The 13,749-nt window shown below is 46.8% G+C and overlaps 1 protein-coding gene across 1 annotated transcript in view; it reads right to left on the reverse strand.

Moving 5' to 3' along the window:
* SPHKAP (SPHK1 interactor, AKAP domain containing) overlaps positions 1–13,749 on the reverse strand; it is a 974,320-nt gene that overhangs the window by 575,282 nt on the left and 385,289 nt on the right. Inside the window, exon 3 of the mRNA XM_078665525.1 lies at positions 744–803. Within this exon, the coding sequence (XP_078521651.1) occupies positions 744–803 (60 nt within the window). The remainder of the gene's footprint in view (positions 1–743; positions 804–13,749) is intronic.

Genomic DNA, 13,749 nt, shown 5'->3' on the forward strand with positions numbered 1-13,749 from the left:
ACGCCATACCCTAAGGCCGAAGAGGAGACTATAGCCTTCCCCTAAGACCAAAGAAAGGCTGGGAAGGGGAACTAGGCAGTGACATCCCTGATGAAGTCTGGAGATATAGCCGTATGCAGATGGGACAGGTGACTTCTAGTATTAAATTTAAGATTATACATTATAAATACCCAGAGTGAGCCTATTATATACTTCAATAAACTTGCATAAATACGGACAGTTTGTGGTGTGGAGGACCAGGAGCCAGATTCCTTCACTTTGCCTGGGCCTGTACCGCTGTGTAGATATGTTGGGAACAGGTCTTTACCGCTTCATCCAAAATGGCCGACTGTGCAATTGGCTTAGACTCCAGTGAGGGCCTCCTAGGATATATAAAAGACCTTGAAGCGTTGCAGAGGAAATTTGCAGCACTGGCCTGTTAATGGGCAAGCATGTGGGGAGGAAGAACAGGGCTCCGAAATTCAAGAAATGGATCGATGACTAAGTGTATTGTAATAAACACCTTGAGCTGGTTGCAGACATGATGTCTCTTTCTTCCAGGTCCAGAAAAGTATCTGCCTCAAAGCCACGACGCTACAGGCTCAGAATACAGTTAGACCGTACCAACTAAGGTACGGGAGGGTTATGGATATCATTATAAACAAGGACCAATCCGAGGTTGTCGAGACCCTACATCCTCTGCCCTGAGCACATGCCCCAAAAAAATCGACTTCATAAAAACTAAAAATCTTTTGTTATTTTACCTGTTTTAATTTGTCGTGGTTGTAATCCTCTTTGTCTGCTGCCAGGTTGACAAAACACATCTACAAAATAAAAAAGGAAATGTTTATCAGCATATTCTGGATTCGAGCACAAATTACACAACATGTGACTCACAGAAATAATAAGACTTTGTGTAATGATATGGGTGTTATCGATGTCACAATAGGAAAGCTATGACCCGAATGCATTTGGATACCGGCCCAAGTGTAATAGAGGAATGATGGAAAAGTACACTGACATTTCAGAGGAAGATTTATTTGAACATATTTATCGCTTTGTATGAGTTGATCTGACCTGCAGACTATACCTTGGTACACTTTGTAAACATTCCCTCCTGCCTGTTAACAAATCATTTCATCACTTTCTCTCCTCCATACTCAGTCACTAAGATGCCCTAAGGCTTTTATTCAAGTAAAATTCGGAAGAGTTGTGGCTGTTCATGTATTAATGACATTTACAGAGGAGCCAATACAATGAAGATTACACATTTTTTTTAAAGTGAGATGGGATGACTTCCAAACTGTGATCCCAGTTTATCCCTGAAATACTCAAGTTTCAGATGATTCACGTTTAGAGTCCCATTATTACCCGTGGGAAACTGGAGTATAGTTACTTAGTTACATATTTGACTTAAAAGAGGATTTGTATGACATTTCTACAGTTGCTTTTTGTGAAGATTGTGTAAAACGTTGTCAGCATTTCCTACTTTGCACAGTCAGATACGTTTAAAGGAAATAGCGAAGATCGCCTGCAAGGCTGCCTTTTTTAAATCAAATGTTACTAATTTATGGATACATTCCACTTTAGGTATGAGGAGGGAAGCCCCACAGCAGTGGCTGCTAAGAAAACATACAATCTAATTTCACTTTATGTGTTGGAGTAGATAGGGCAAATATCGTATTCACTCTTCTTTACGGGATCTGTCCTCTGTGTAGCTATACAAACTGTTACTCTTTTTATAGGAACGATTAACGCAATTTAGAAATAGAAATAATTCTCCTTCTATACAGAGAACAGGTGGCTGAGCCAAAGCAAGAGGATGGAGCTACTGATAACTGAAAAATCTATATGTATAGAACACAAAATACATCAAACATGGTAAAAATATGTTCTTTCTGCCACCTGGGCCCTTAAACAAGAAGCCAGGAGTGTTTAATTCCCCCTCACAGAGAAGTACAGCAACTCCAAATGGGTAGTGCTCATGGCAATACTCCTTATAGCCGTGCCAGCACACCAATGAACCAGATTACCCTCAAAAGAGATTCATTCTGCTGCAAACTGACGTAGAGAGAGTGGTCTGAAGCTCTATTGATGGGTTCAAGCATCTAAATAGGAACGTGCACACCTTAGTAGCATGTGCCTCAATACTAAGAGCCACATGTGTCAAAACAGCATTTTGTGATTATCAAATAGCGATTTTTACAGAATTGCTAAATGGTAATCGCAAAATGCTATGTATGTAAGGAATCGCCAAAAATTTAGCGATTCATTAATATAATTGGGTAATATTATTCCATTAGTTCCTATGGGCCGAAAGTCCCATAGGTGCAAAAGGTTTTCAATAGCTAATTGGTGATTATCCAATAGGTATTTGCAAATTAGCAAATTCAAAGCCAAGGGTGACTGGGATCCTAAGGCCCCCCTGAAGTATCCCCCAAAAATGAATGTGCACATGTAAAGTGCACCCATGCCCTATTTGCATGTGTGCACCACGTGGCACTTTGAAAAATGCAGTTTTGTACATTTGTCAATGTTTGCACATGGTTACCATTGACTTGAAGTCGATGGTAATTGCATTTTCCTAAATGCACAGTTTGCAGTTTGAAAATGATTCCTACATGGTCTTACAGAATCACAAATTGCCATTCCCTATTTTCATTCACAATTTCAGGTTATCGCATAAAACAGCAAAGTCTTTTATACATAATGAAAGGCTATTTTGCATCCGCAAACAGCCGAAATTTGCGATTCGCACTGTGTGCGAATGCAAAAATTGCTCATGCATGTGGCCCTTTGACTCTCATTAGGAGTGTCCTATAAATATCCCTGTCATTTCTCTGCCCCATAATTACTACTGCCCCAGGTCACTGTAATCTCAGAGCTGGGGAAAGAACAGGATTATGAGATTTGTGGGAATAACATGCAGGAATCAGTGTTTTGCAGCAGATTCCTGCATGTTTTTCCCCAGTGTTTCGCAAGGAGATTATCTCCGTCAAACAAGCATAACTTGTAATTCCAATGGGCCTGGTAGCTTCTATCACGGAACCCATCATCATTTAGAGGCCACTCATAAGTAGGGCCTTAATGAAATGCAGACCCTTGCACCTTGCACTGCACTGGGGCAGAGGATTTGCTCTACACCTGGCAGAATGCATGGCCAAACTCAGTCTCTATCACATAACACAACATCACAAAAACAAAGGTCTCATATTCCAGGTAAAATACATGTATGTGTGAGCAGGTTGTATGTCAGGATATCACATACAGAAAAAACATCTGCAATAAATATTATGCCCTAAAAATTGTTGGCAAAAAATTGTTTGATTGGGTGCAGATTTTCTATTATTAACTCCAATGCAGCACACTTAAAAAGAGAAAACAACTAGAAGTAAAGATATCGCTCCTAGTTGTGCCTCTGGTGGGGGGGCATACAATTTTGACGTTCCTCTAATGGTAAATCTGGGACTGTTTCACAATCCATGGGTGGATGCGTGGGAGCATCTATCCATAGCTCTTCTCCCTTCCGCAGAGTAACTCAAGTCAAAGATGTGTGCTGGCTTGCCGTACTCTATATTTATCAAGGCACCATGGGCCACACAAGGTGGACTTGCGTGGCTTGATAAATCTCATGTAGGATTTGCATCGCCATGGTGTCTCCTTGCGTCTTGCAGGGCGACGCAAAACTGTGATAAATATGCCCCTATGCGTTTTGATGCATTGGCTATTAACTCCTTATTAAGATTACTTACGTGGGGGCAGGTTGTTTTTGCTTTTCTTTGTTTTCACTTTTCATTGATGTGTTTTAAAGTTGATCTGTCTATTTCATTCGTTCTAAAAGCCAAGATGCCTTGGTGTACATGCACTCAATAAATACTAATAGGAGCAAGAATAGCAACTTTCTCTAAGGAACTGTACTTTGTAAAGGTGCTTTACAAATGTTATCGTTCATTTAATGTTTCGTCCACTTTTGGCAAAATAGACATAATGATTGAGCAGTGTAACAGCAGCTTGACAGTCGGCCAGGTAAATCTCATATTTATCATTTAGGTGTTATCAAAGATCACAACTGTGATTCCCCCTAGAGGCCTCTTAGGAAATTATATGGCTGTCTGTGTGGCCCTTGATGTTAGAGGCATTCATTGTTCTCCTCTGCATGTGTTCTGTGCTTTAACAGGCAGAGAGTAAGCACAGGCATGTTTATACCCCTGCCTATAGTCTGCAGAATATATCTGCTGCTGAGCTTCACCGCCCCTCCCCCGCCTCAATTGTCTCCTATTAGATTCAGTAGAGAATACGGTTGGGATAAGGAACAGGAATTTCTATTGTTGCTGCTGCACCACAGCAAGAGATGGAGTTGGCAGTGACTGATGCATCAAGTGAAGCGAAATTCCCTTTCTCTTTATGACTAACAGTAGGACCTACACATAGGTCCCTCTATATTCCCAGGCACATACCTACACAGGGAGAAGGTAGGGGATTTTAGGAACATAGTCCCTTAGGCTTAACGTAAAAAGGCCAGAGAATGCAGGGGAAGGACTATTAGAATTGAGCCTTATGTAAATTATGGCACTAAGGCACTGAGCAATTCGCTGGCATATGTGATTCACATCTGGGTATATTAAAAAAGAATAACTAACACATAAACTGCCTCCCAGCCTATCTGATCAGCATCCAGGCATATGTGAGTAGTATTCTGGAATACCTAAACTGAGCCTCATGAAAATAAACACATATGATTTCATACCCTGCAGTAGCAAAAGAAATATAAGCCGCCCCCTAGAAAAATGAGTAGCACTCTGGCTGCTGTGGCCCACCTGAGTTATGGAGTATCACCTTTTCCAAATTCAGAAACACACCCAACCTACTGAACACTGCCTGGAAAGAATCCGTAAGCATGTGTGGTAGACGCAGGAGGACCACGTCACAGAATCAAGACCAAGCCCAACATTGGGCAAATACTAGACGTCTAACAGAAAATAGACAAGCTACAAGGGACTAATATTCAGGTCAGTTCAGTTCAAAATCTCTTACCAAACTCTCCATTGGTTGCTGGTGGAATCTCCTGTGTCATTCCCATAGGCTTGACGTTGCTTTAGCCTCCTCCTGTAAACCCTCTCGCAATGTTGTGCTTTACTGGTTGCCCTTTACCTTATATCTAGATCAGTCCGCCAAACAAAACTATACTCCACTTTCTTCTGATAATTTTAAGCCTCCTTGAACATTTGTACTCCTGCTTGCAGTTAAATTACTTTGATTTCACAGTTGTACTTTTTTTTTCCATTCCTGTTATATATAATGCTTTTTTCACTTCTATTTAATGATTGTGCATTTAATCTAATTTGTTGCCAACAGTGCTTATGCTTATATTTGTTTTTAGGATTGTATTAACATGGTTTTTACTCCCCACCCTTTCCCCCCCCCCCCTTAAAATCCAGAAAATGCTTTGATTTTTCCTTGTGCCATCGGTAGCTTATGTTTTTCCTTTTTCCACAAATGTTTCTTCCCTCATTTTGTTCTGCTGATGTCACCTTATTGTTTTATGACCTTTCTTTCAATAAAGCTTTCAAACATAAAAAAAATCTTTATTCAATCTTTAGAAAAAGACCATAAAAGCACAAGATAAAACACAACACTACATTATAGCTTTAAAAACAATTGTCATAAATTACAGATAATCCATCAAATAACATTCTCATTATGCACATATTCACTAATAATCATAAAGAACTGCTTTTTACTGTGGAGATCTGTGTATGTTTTATAGTGTTATCTTCTTGTGATGGTTTGATAATGCACTGTGGTTCGTGCTTATGATAGTTACTACTCTTTCAATTTTAATGCTCTGTGGCTCGTGCTTATGATAGTTACTACACTTTCAGTCTTAATGCACTGTGGATCGTGCTTATGATAGTTACTACTCTTTCAATCTTAATGCACTGTGATTCGGGCTTATGATAGTTACTACTCGTTCAATCTTCATTTAAGTTAAACAAATATCCGATATTACAGTGTGCATCCTTAAACTAAACATGGTTTACATCTAAGCACAAAGAGCTTGTGCAGTGCAGATAAAATTTAGGTCTAGACCGGCCTCAGTTTAGAGCGAACAATTGGCATCTTCCTCCCCCAGTATTAAATTCCTACCCCAGCTTCTCACAACTAACAACTATATTTAGGAGAGTATCTAACTTCATCTATGGAATCAGAGGAAGCTTGTTTCCTTTCCAGTGAAGAATTGGCTTGGTAGTTTGGTCTGCCCTGTTCCCATGATGCACTGGGCCAGGGACAGACTAATTTGCATATAGCCAGGTTCTGAACTGGGATGGTGCAGTGAGCTAAAAAACGGTGATGGATCAAGCCCTGATCTGTTGACTGGGTAGGAGTGTTCGGATTAACTCGGATACTCTGTCCATTACCACCCCCTTTTTGAAATATTTTGGCCACCACATGTGTGGAAGGGTATGCTCAGACATGAGTCCCTTGCTCACTGCACCATCAGGATTCAAGCAAGCCGGGCCGAAGACGGCTGTAATGCCAGAAACCGGTCCCCGGAAGCTTGTTTCCTTTCCAGTGAAGAATTGGCTTGGTAGTTTGGTCTGCCCTGTTCCCATGATGCACTGGGCCAGGGACAGACTAATTTGCATATAGCCAGGTTCTGAACTGGGATGGTGCAGTGAGCTAAAAAACGGTGATGGATCAAGCCCTGATCTGTTGACTGGGTAGGAGTGTTCTGATTAACTCGGATACTCTGTCCATTACCACCCCCTTTTTGAAATATTTTGGCCACCACATGTGTGGAAGGGTATGCTCAGACATGAGTCCCTTGCTCACTGCACCATCAGGATTCAAGCAAGCCGGGCCGAAGACGGCTGTAATGCCAGAAACCGGTCCCCGGAAGCTTGTTTCCTTTCCAGTGAAGAATTGGCTTGGTAGTTTGGTCTGCCCTGTTCCCATGATGCACTGGGCAAGGGACAGACTAATTTGCATATAGCCAGGCTCTGAACTGGGATGGTGCAGTGAGCTAAAAAACGGTGATGGATCAAGCCCTGATCTGTTGACTGGGTAGGAGTGTTCTGATTAACTCGGATACTCTGTCCATTACCACCCCCTTTTTGAAATATTTTGGCCACCACATGTGTGGAAGGGTATGCTCAGACATGAGTCCCTTGCTCACTGCACCATCAGGATTCAAGCAAGCCGGGCCGAAGACGGCTGTAATGCCAGAAACCGGCCCCCGGAAGCTTGTTTCCTTTCCAGTGAAGAATTGGCTTGGTAGTTTGGTCTGCCCTGTTCCCATGAGGCACTGGGCCAGGGACAGACTAATTTGCATATAGCCAGGTTCTGAACTGGGATGGTGCAGTGAGCTAAAAAACGGTGATGGATCAAGCCCTGTTCTGTTGACTGGGTAGGAGTGTTCTGATTAACTCGGATACTCTGTCCATTACCACCCCCTTTTTAGGTCTCGCCTGTCGATGCGCATGCGCATCGAGCTTGCGAGACTATTGCGGCTTAAACAACCTTTAACTAACAAGCAAGGAATCGTGGCGATTCCTTGCAGTGCCCGTGACTTTTAAGCTCAATGCGCATGTGCATTGAGCTTAAAAGCGCGTGCACATCAGTTCCCTCAGCCGCAATCGCCGTCTGTTCCCTCAGCCGCATTCCTCCGACACCTTTTGAAGTGAAGCTTAGCTTCACTTCAAAGGCCCCGGCTTCTTCACACCCACATGCCGCTCTCCCCGCTCCGCCCCCTCCCCTGCCCGCCGTGTGCATTTCTCCTACACCCCCTCCCCACAGCAATGCCCTCCGTCTGTTTTACAATTTGAAGAGGTAATCGGAGTCTCAAAGAGATAAGAGGGATATTTGGATCCATGTCTAGTGGTGAGGAAAAAAAGAGAATTGATGTCAGCGCATGCCAGTGGCGCCGCTATAGGTTCCCTCGTCTCCTGTTTCCCTCTCCTCCTCCAATCTTGCAATGATTTCTCTCTCTTAAGCTTCTCCCTTGTGCGTAGAGTTCATCTCCCTTCGGGTTCTCTCTCTCCTCTCGACCATCTGTTTCTCTCTCTCCTTTTCTCTCTCCTTTCCGCTTCTCGTTGGTCAACGATTCACTACAACCCGCTCCTCTCACACACAGGATCGCCTCTAGCTTTAGCTGCGTTCCTTTGTTTCTCACACTTGTGTGACCCCTCCTGCACTCTCGGGCCCTGCCATTCACTTCCCTCCCCCGCCTGTGTTTTCCCATAACTTCTCACCAGCAATGCTTCTCACCCCTTTTCCTCTCTGCTCCTGTTCTCACGCTCCCTTCTCCGCTATCCCATGGATCTGACACCCCCCACGCCCCCTCACCCTTACTCCATACTTCAGCCTCCCCCTGCACACACACAGCTATGCAGTTTCAACTTTGCACCCGCGAGATTCCCCCGCCCCCAACCCCGATATCCCCAGAACACCCTTCTACCCTAGCCCCTTCAGGCGTTCACACATCTCACGTGCTTTTTAACCTCACCCCTCGCCCCCCCCCCAATGCTCTACCTATCTCCACTCTCATTCTGCCCGCTGTCTCGTTCTCTCTCTGTCTCCACTCACAGACGCGTCTCTGCAGCCCCCCCCCGTGTTCCCTAACACTCTCCCCACCCTATCTGGGAGTTGTTCTTGGCAGCGGCGGCTGCAGCTGAATTGCAGGAATACTTTCCTTTATTTAGGAGCAGCCAGGGGTTGGGAGCGCAGCTTCTCACATCTGGAACTCATTGGCACCCATTTGGACACAATGTGTTGCCCATATATATATATTTTGATTTTTTTTTTAACTCTTTATCGGCCGCGGGCTACGAACGTGAAGCCAAGAGCCACGTGTCCGGGAGGGCGCGGGTCAGAGGTCAGGCCGTCTGACTGTCCTGTGATATCACTAAAAGACGCTGTTTGTATATTTCTTTGTGTTATTTTTGTCAACTTCCTCGTAATATAGTGGTACAATTTTGAATTTAGTGAACCAGGTCTCTCTTGGAGCAACAGGGAAGTGGGGAGTTTTAAACTCGTCACCCCTGCAGAACAGAACAAGGGGCCCTCATCCGCCATCTTAAAACCTGGTCATGGGTCAGTGCCATCTTAACTCAATGTGGCCCGCTACCAGCATCCCGTCATGTCCTATTATTCTCACTAGTACATCAGTCTGGTTTCATTGTGCACTCAGGTGCGTGGCGTTCACTAGTACATCACTATGGTTTTTTTGTATCACAATCAGGATGCCTCACCCTCAACCCCTCACCCTCAACCCCTCACCCTCAACCCCTCACCCTCAACCCCTCACCCTCAACCCCTCACCCTCAACCCCTCACCCTCAACCCCTCACCCTCACTCACCCTCACCCTCACTCACCCTCACCCTCACTCACCCTCACCCTCACTCACCCTCAACCCCTCACCCTCACTCACCCTAACCCACCCTCAACCCCTCACCCTCACTCACCCTCACCCTCACTTACCCTCAACCCCTCACCCTCACTCACCCTCACTCACCCTCAACCCCTCACCCTCAACCCCTCACCCTCACTCACCCTCACTCACCCTCAACCCCTCACCCTCAACCCCTCACCCTCACTCACCCTCACCCTCACTCACCCTCAACCCCTCACCCTCACTCACCCTCACTCCCCCTCACTCACCCTCACTTACCCTCACTCACCCTCACTCACCCTCACTCACCCTCACCCACCCTCACTCACCCTCACTCACCCTCACCCTCACTCACCCTCACCCTCAGTCACCCTCACTCACCCTCACCCTCACTCACCCTCACCCTCACTCACCCTCACCCACCCTCACTCACCCTCACTCACCCTCACTCACCCTCACTCACCCTCACTCACCCTCACCCTCACTCACCCTCACCCACCCTCACCCTCACTCACCCTCACCCACCCTCACCCTCACTCACCCTCACCCACCCTCACTCACCCTCACCCTCACTCACCCTCACCCTCACTCACCCTCACCCTCACTCACCCTCACCCTCACTCACCCTCACCCTCACTCACCCTCAACCCCTCACTCACCCTCAACCCCTCACTCACCCTCACTCACCCTCAACCCCTCACTCACCCTGACTCACCCTCACCCTCACTCACCCTCAACCCCTCACCCTCACTCACCCTCACCCTCACTCACCCTCAACCCCTCACCCTCACTCACCCTCACTCACCCTCACTCACCCTCACTCTCACTCACCCTCACTCACCCTCACTCACCCTCACCCACACTCACCCTCACCCTCACTCACCTTCAGCGCCTCACCCTCACTCACTCTCAACCCCTCACCCTCACTCAACCTCAACACCTCACCCTCACTCACCCTCAACCGTTCACCCTCAACCCCTCACTCACCCTCACTCTCACTCACCCTCACTCACCCTCAACTCCTCAGCCTCACCCTCACTCACCCTCACACTCACTCACCCTCAACCCCTCACCCTCACTCACCCTCACCCTCACTCACCCTCAACCCCTCACACTCACTCACCCTCAACACCTCACCCTCACCCTCACTCACCCTCAACCGTTCACCCTCAACCCCTCACTCACCCTCACTCTCACTCACCCTCACTTACCCTCAACCCCTCACCCTCACTCACCCTCACCCTCACTCACCCTCAACCCCTCACCCTCACTCACCCTCACTCACCCTCACTCACCCTCACTCTCACTCACCCTCACTCACCCTCACTCACCCTCACCCACACTCACCCTCACCCTCACTCAACTCCTCACCCTCACTCACCCTCATCCCCTCAGCCTCCCCCTCACTCACCCTCAAACCCTCACCCTCAACACCTCACTCACCCTCACTCTCACTAAATGACAAAGCCATCAATATAGCAATTTTAACATCGCAAAAATAAATAAATTATGTCATTTACAAGAACAATAACTACAACTTTTCTAATGCGATACTTATTGCATTCCAACCCCACTCATCCACGCAACGCCACTCACACACGCAACGCCACTCACACACGCAACGCCACTCACACACGCAACGCCACTCACACACGCAACGCCACTCACAGACGCTACGCCACTCACATACGCAACGCCACTCACACACGCAACGCCACTCACACACGCAACGCCACTCACACACGCTACGCCACTCACATACGCAACGCCACTCACACACGCAACGCCACTCACACACGCAACGCCACTCACACACGCCACTCATCCACGCAACGCCACTCATCCACGCAACGCCACTCATCCATGCAACACCACTCTTCCATTTGCAAAACGAAAAATGTCTAACTATTCTATTGCGAGACCTATTGCATTTCCAATGCTTGTTGAAATATTTTGGCCATCACATGTGTGGAAAGGTAAGGTAAGTCATGAGTCCCTTGCTCACTGCACCATCAGGATTCAAGCAAGCCGGGCCGAAGACGGCTGTAATGCCAGAAACCGGTCCCCGGAAGCTTGTTTCCTTTCCAGTGAAGAATTGGCTTGGTAGTTTGGTCTGCCCTGTTCCCATGATGCACTGGGCCAGGGACAGACTAATTTGCATATAGCCAGGTTCTGAACTGGGATGGTGCAGTGAGCTAAAAAACGGTGATGGATCAAGCCCTGATCTGTTGACTGGGTAGGAGTGTTCTGATTAACTCGGATACTCTGTCCATTACCACCCCCTTTTTGAAATATTTTGGCCACCACATGTGTGGAAGGGTATGCTCAGACATGAGTCCCTTGCTCACTGCACCATCAGGATTCAAGCAAGCCGGGCCGAAGACGGCTGTAATGCCAGAAACCGGTCCCCGGAAGCTTGTTTCCTTTCCAGTGAAGAATTGGCTTGGTAGTTTGGTCTGCCCTGTTCCCATGATGCACTGGGCCAGGGACAGACTAATTTGCATATAGCCAGGTTCTGAACTGGGATGGTGCAGTGAGCTAAAAAACGGTGATGGATCAAGCCCTGATCTGTTGACTGGGTAGGAGTGTTCTGATTAACTCGGATACTCTGTCCATTACCACCCCCTTTTTGAAATATTTTGGCCACCACATGTGTGGAAGGGTATGCTCAGACATGAGTCCCTTGCTCACTGCACCATCAGGATTCAAGCAAGCCGGGCCGAAGACGGCTGTAATGCCAGAAACCGGTCCCCGGAAGCTTGTTTCCTTTCCAGTGAAGAATTGGCTTGGTAGTTTGGTCTGCCCTGTTCCCATGATGCACTGGGCCAGGGACAGACTAATTTGCATATAGCCAGGTTCTGAACTGGGATGGTGCAGTGAGCTAAAAAACGGTGATGGATCAAGCCCTGATCTGTTGACTGGGTAGGAGTGTTCTGATTAACTCGGATACTCTGTCCATTACCACCCCCTTTTTGAAATATTTTGGCCACCACATGTGTGGAAGGGTATGCTCAGACATGAGTCCCTTGCTCACTGCATCATCAGGATTCAAGCAAGCCGGGCCGAAGACGGCTGTAATGCCAGAAACCGGTCCCCGGAAGCTTGTTTCCTTTCCAGTGAAGAATTGGCTTGGTAGTTTGGTCTGCCCTGTTCCCATGATGCACTGGGCCAGGGACAGACTAATTTGCATATAGCCAGGTTCTGAACTGGGATGGTGCAGTGAGCTAAAAAACAGTGATGGATCAAGCCCTGATCTGTTGACTGGGTAGGAGTGTTCTGATTAACTCGGATACTCTGTCCATTACCACCCCCTTTTTGAAATATTTTGGCCACCACATGTGTGGAAGGGTATGCTCAGACATGAGTCCCTTGCTCACTGCACCATCAGGATTCAAGCAAGCCGGGCCGAAGACGGCTGTAATGCCAGAAACCGGTCCCCGGAAGCTTGTTTCCTTTCCAGTGAAGAATTGGCTTGGTAGTTTGGTCTGCCCTGTTCCCATGATGCACTGGGCCAGGGACAGACTAATTTGCATATAGCCAGGTTCTGAACTGGGATGGTGCAGTGAGCTAAAAAACGGTGATGGATCAAGCCCTGATCTGTTGACTGGGTAGGAGTGTTCTGATTAACTCGGATACTCTGTCCATTACCACCCCCTTTTTGAAATATTTTGGCCACCACATGTGTGGAAGGGTATGCTCAGACATGAGTCCCTTGCTCACTGCACCATCAGGATTCAAGCAAGCCGGGCCGAAGACGGCTGTAATGCCAGAAACCGGTCCCCGGAAGCTTGTTTCCTTTCCAGTGAAGAATTGGCTTGGTAGTTTGGTCTGCTCTGTTCCCATGATGCACTGGGCCAGGGACAGACTAATTTGCATATAGCCAGGTTCTGAACTGGGATGGTGCAGTGAGCTAAAAAACGGTGATGGATCAAGCCCTGATCTGTTGACTGGGTAGGAGTGTTCTGATTAACTCGGATACTCTGTCCATTACCACCCCCTTTTTGAAATATCAGAGACCACCCCGCCAGGCACCAAAGATCTCTTGCAGATGTGTCTACTCAAGAAAACATCAGACATTAACAAATACATAAATATATAAATATCGCAATGTAATGTGCATTTTTTACTTTGCAAGCTTCGATTTTCACTCCCATTTTCTTTGGCTACTTCTGCAACTTGCCTTTCCCTTCTATATTTTCCTCAACAGTTCTCCTCAGTGTGAGGATACTTTGCCTAGTCTACCCATGTATTCAGTGCTTAATATAGTCTTATAGCCAGTCGTAGCGGGCTATACCAGCTATTAAAGGCCTGATCCCGCGTTAAAGGCCTGAGACGAACGTGAGGGACTTTAACAAGGGAGGGGACTTTAATAGCCGTT

The sequence above is a fragment of the Lissotriton helveticus genome, chromosome 11 (genome assembly GCF_964261635.1).
Source record: "Lissotriton helveticus chromosome 11, aLisHel1.1, whole genome shotgun sequence".
Taxonomy (NCBI): Eukaryota; Metazoa; Chordata; class Amphibia; order Caudata; family Salamandridae; genus Lissotriton; species Lissotriton helveticus.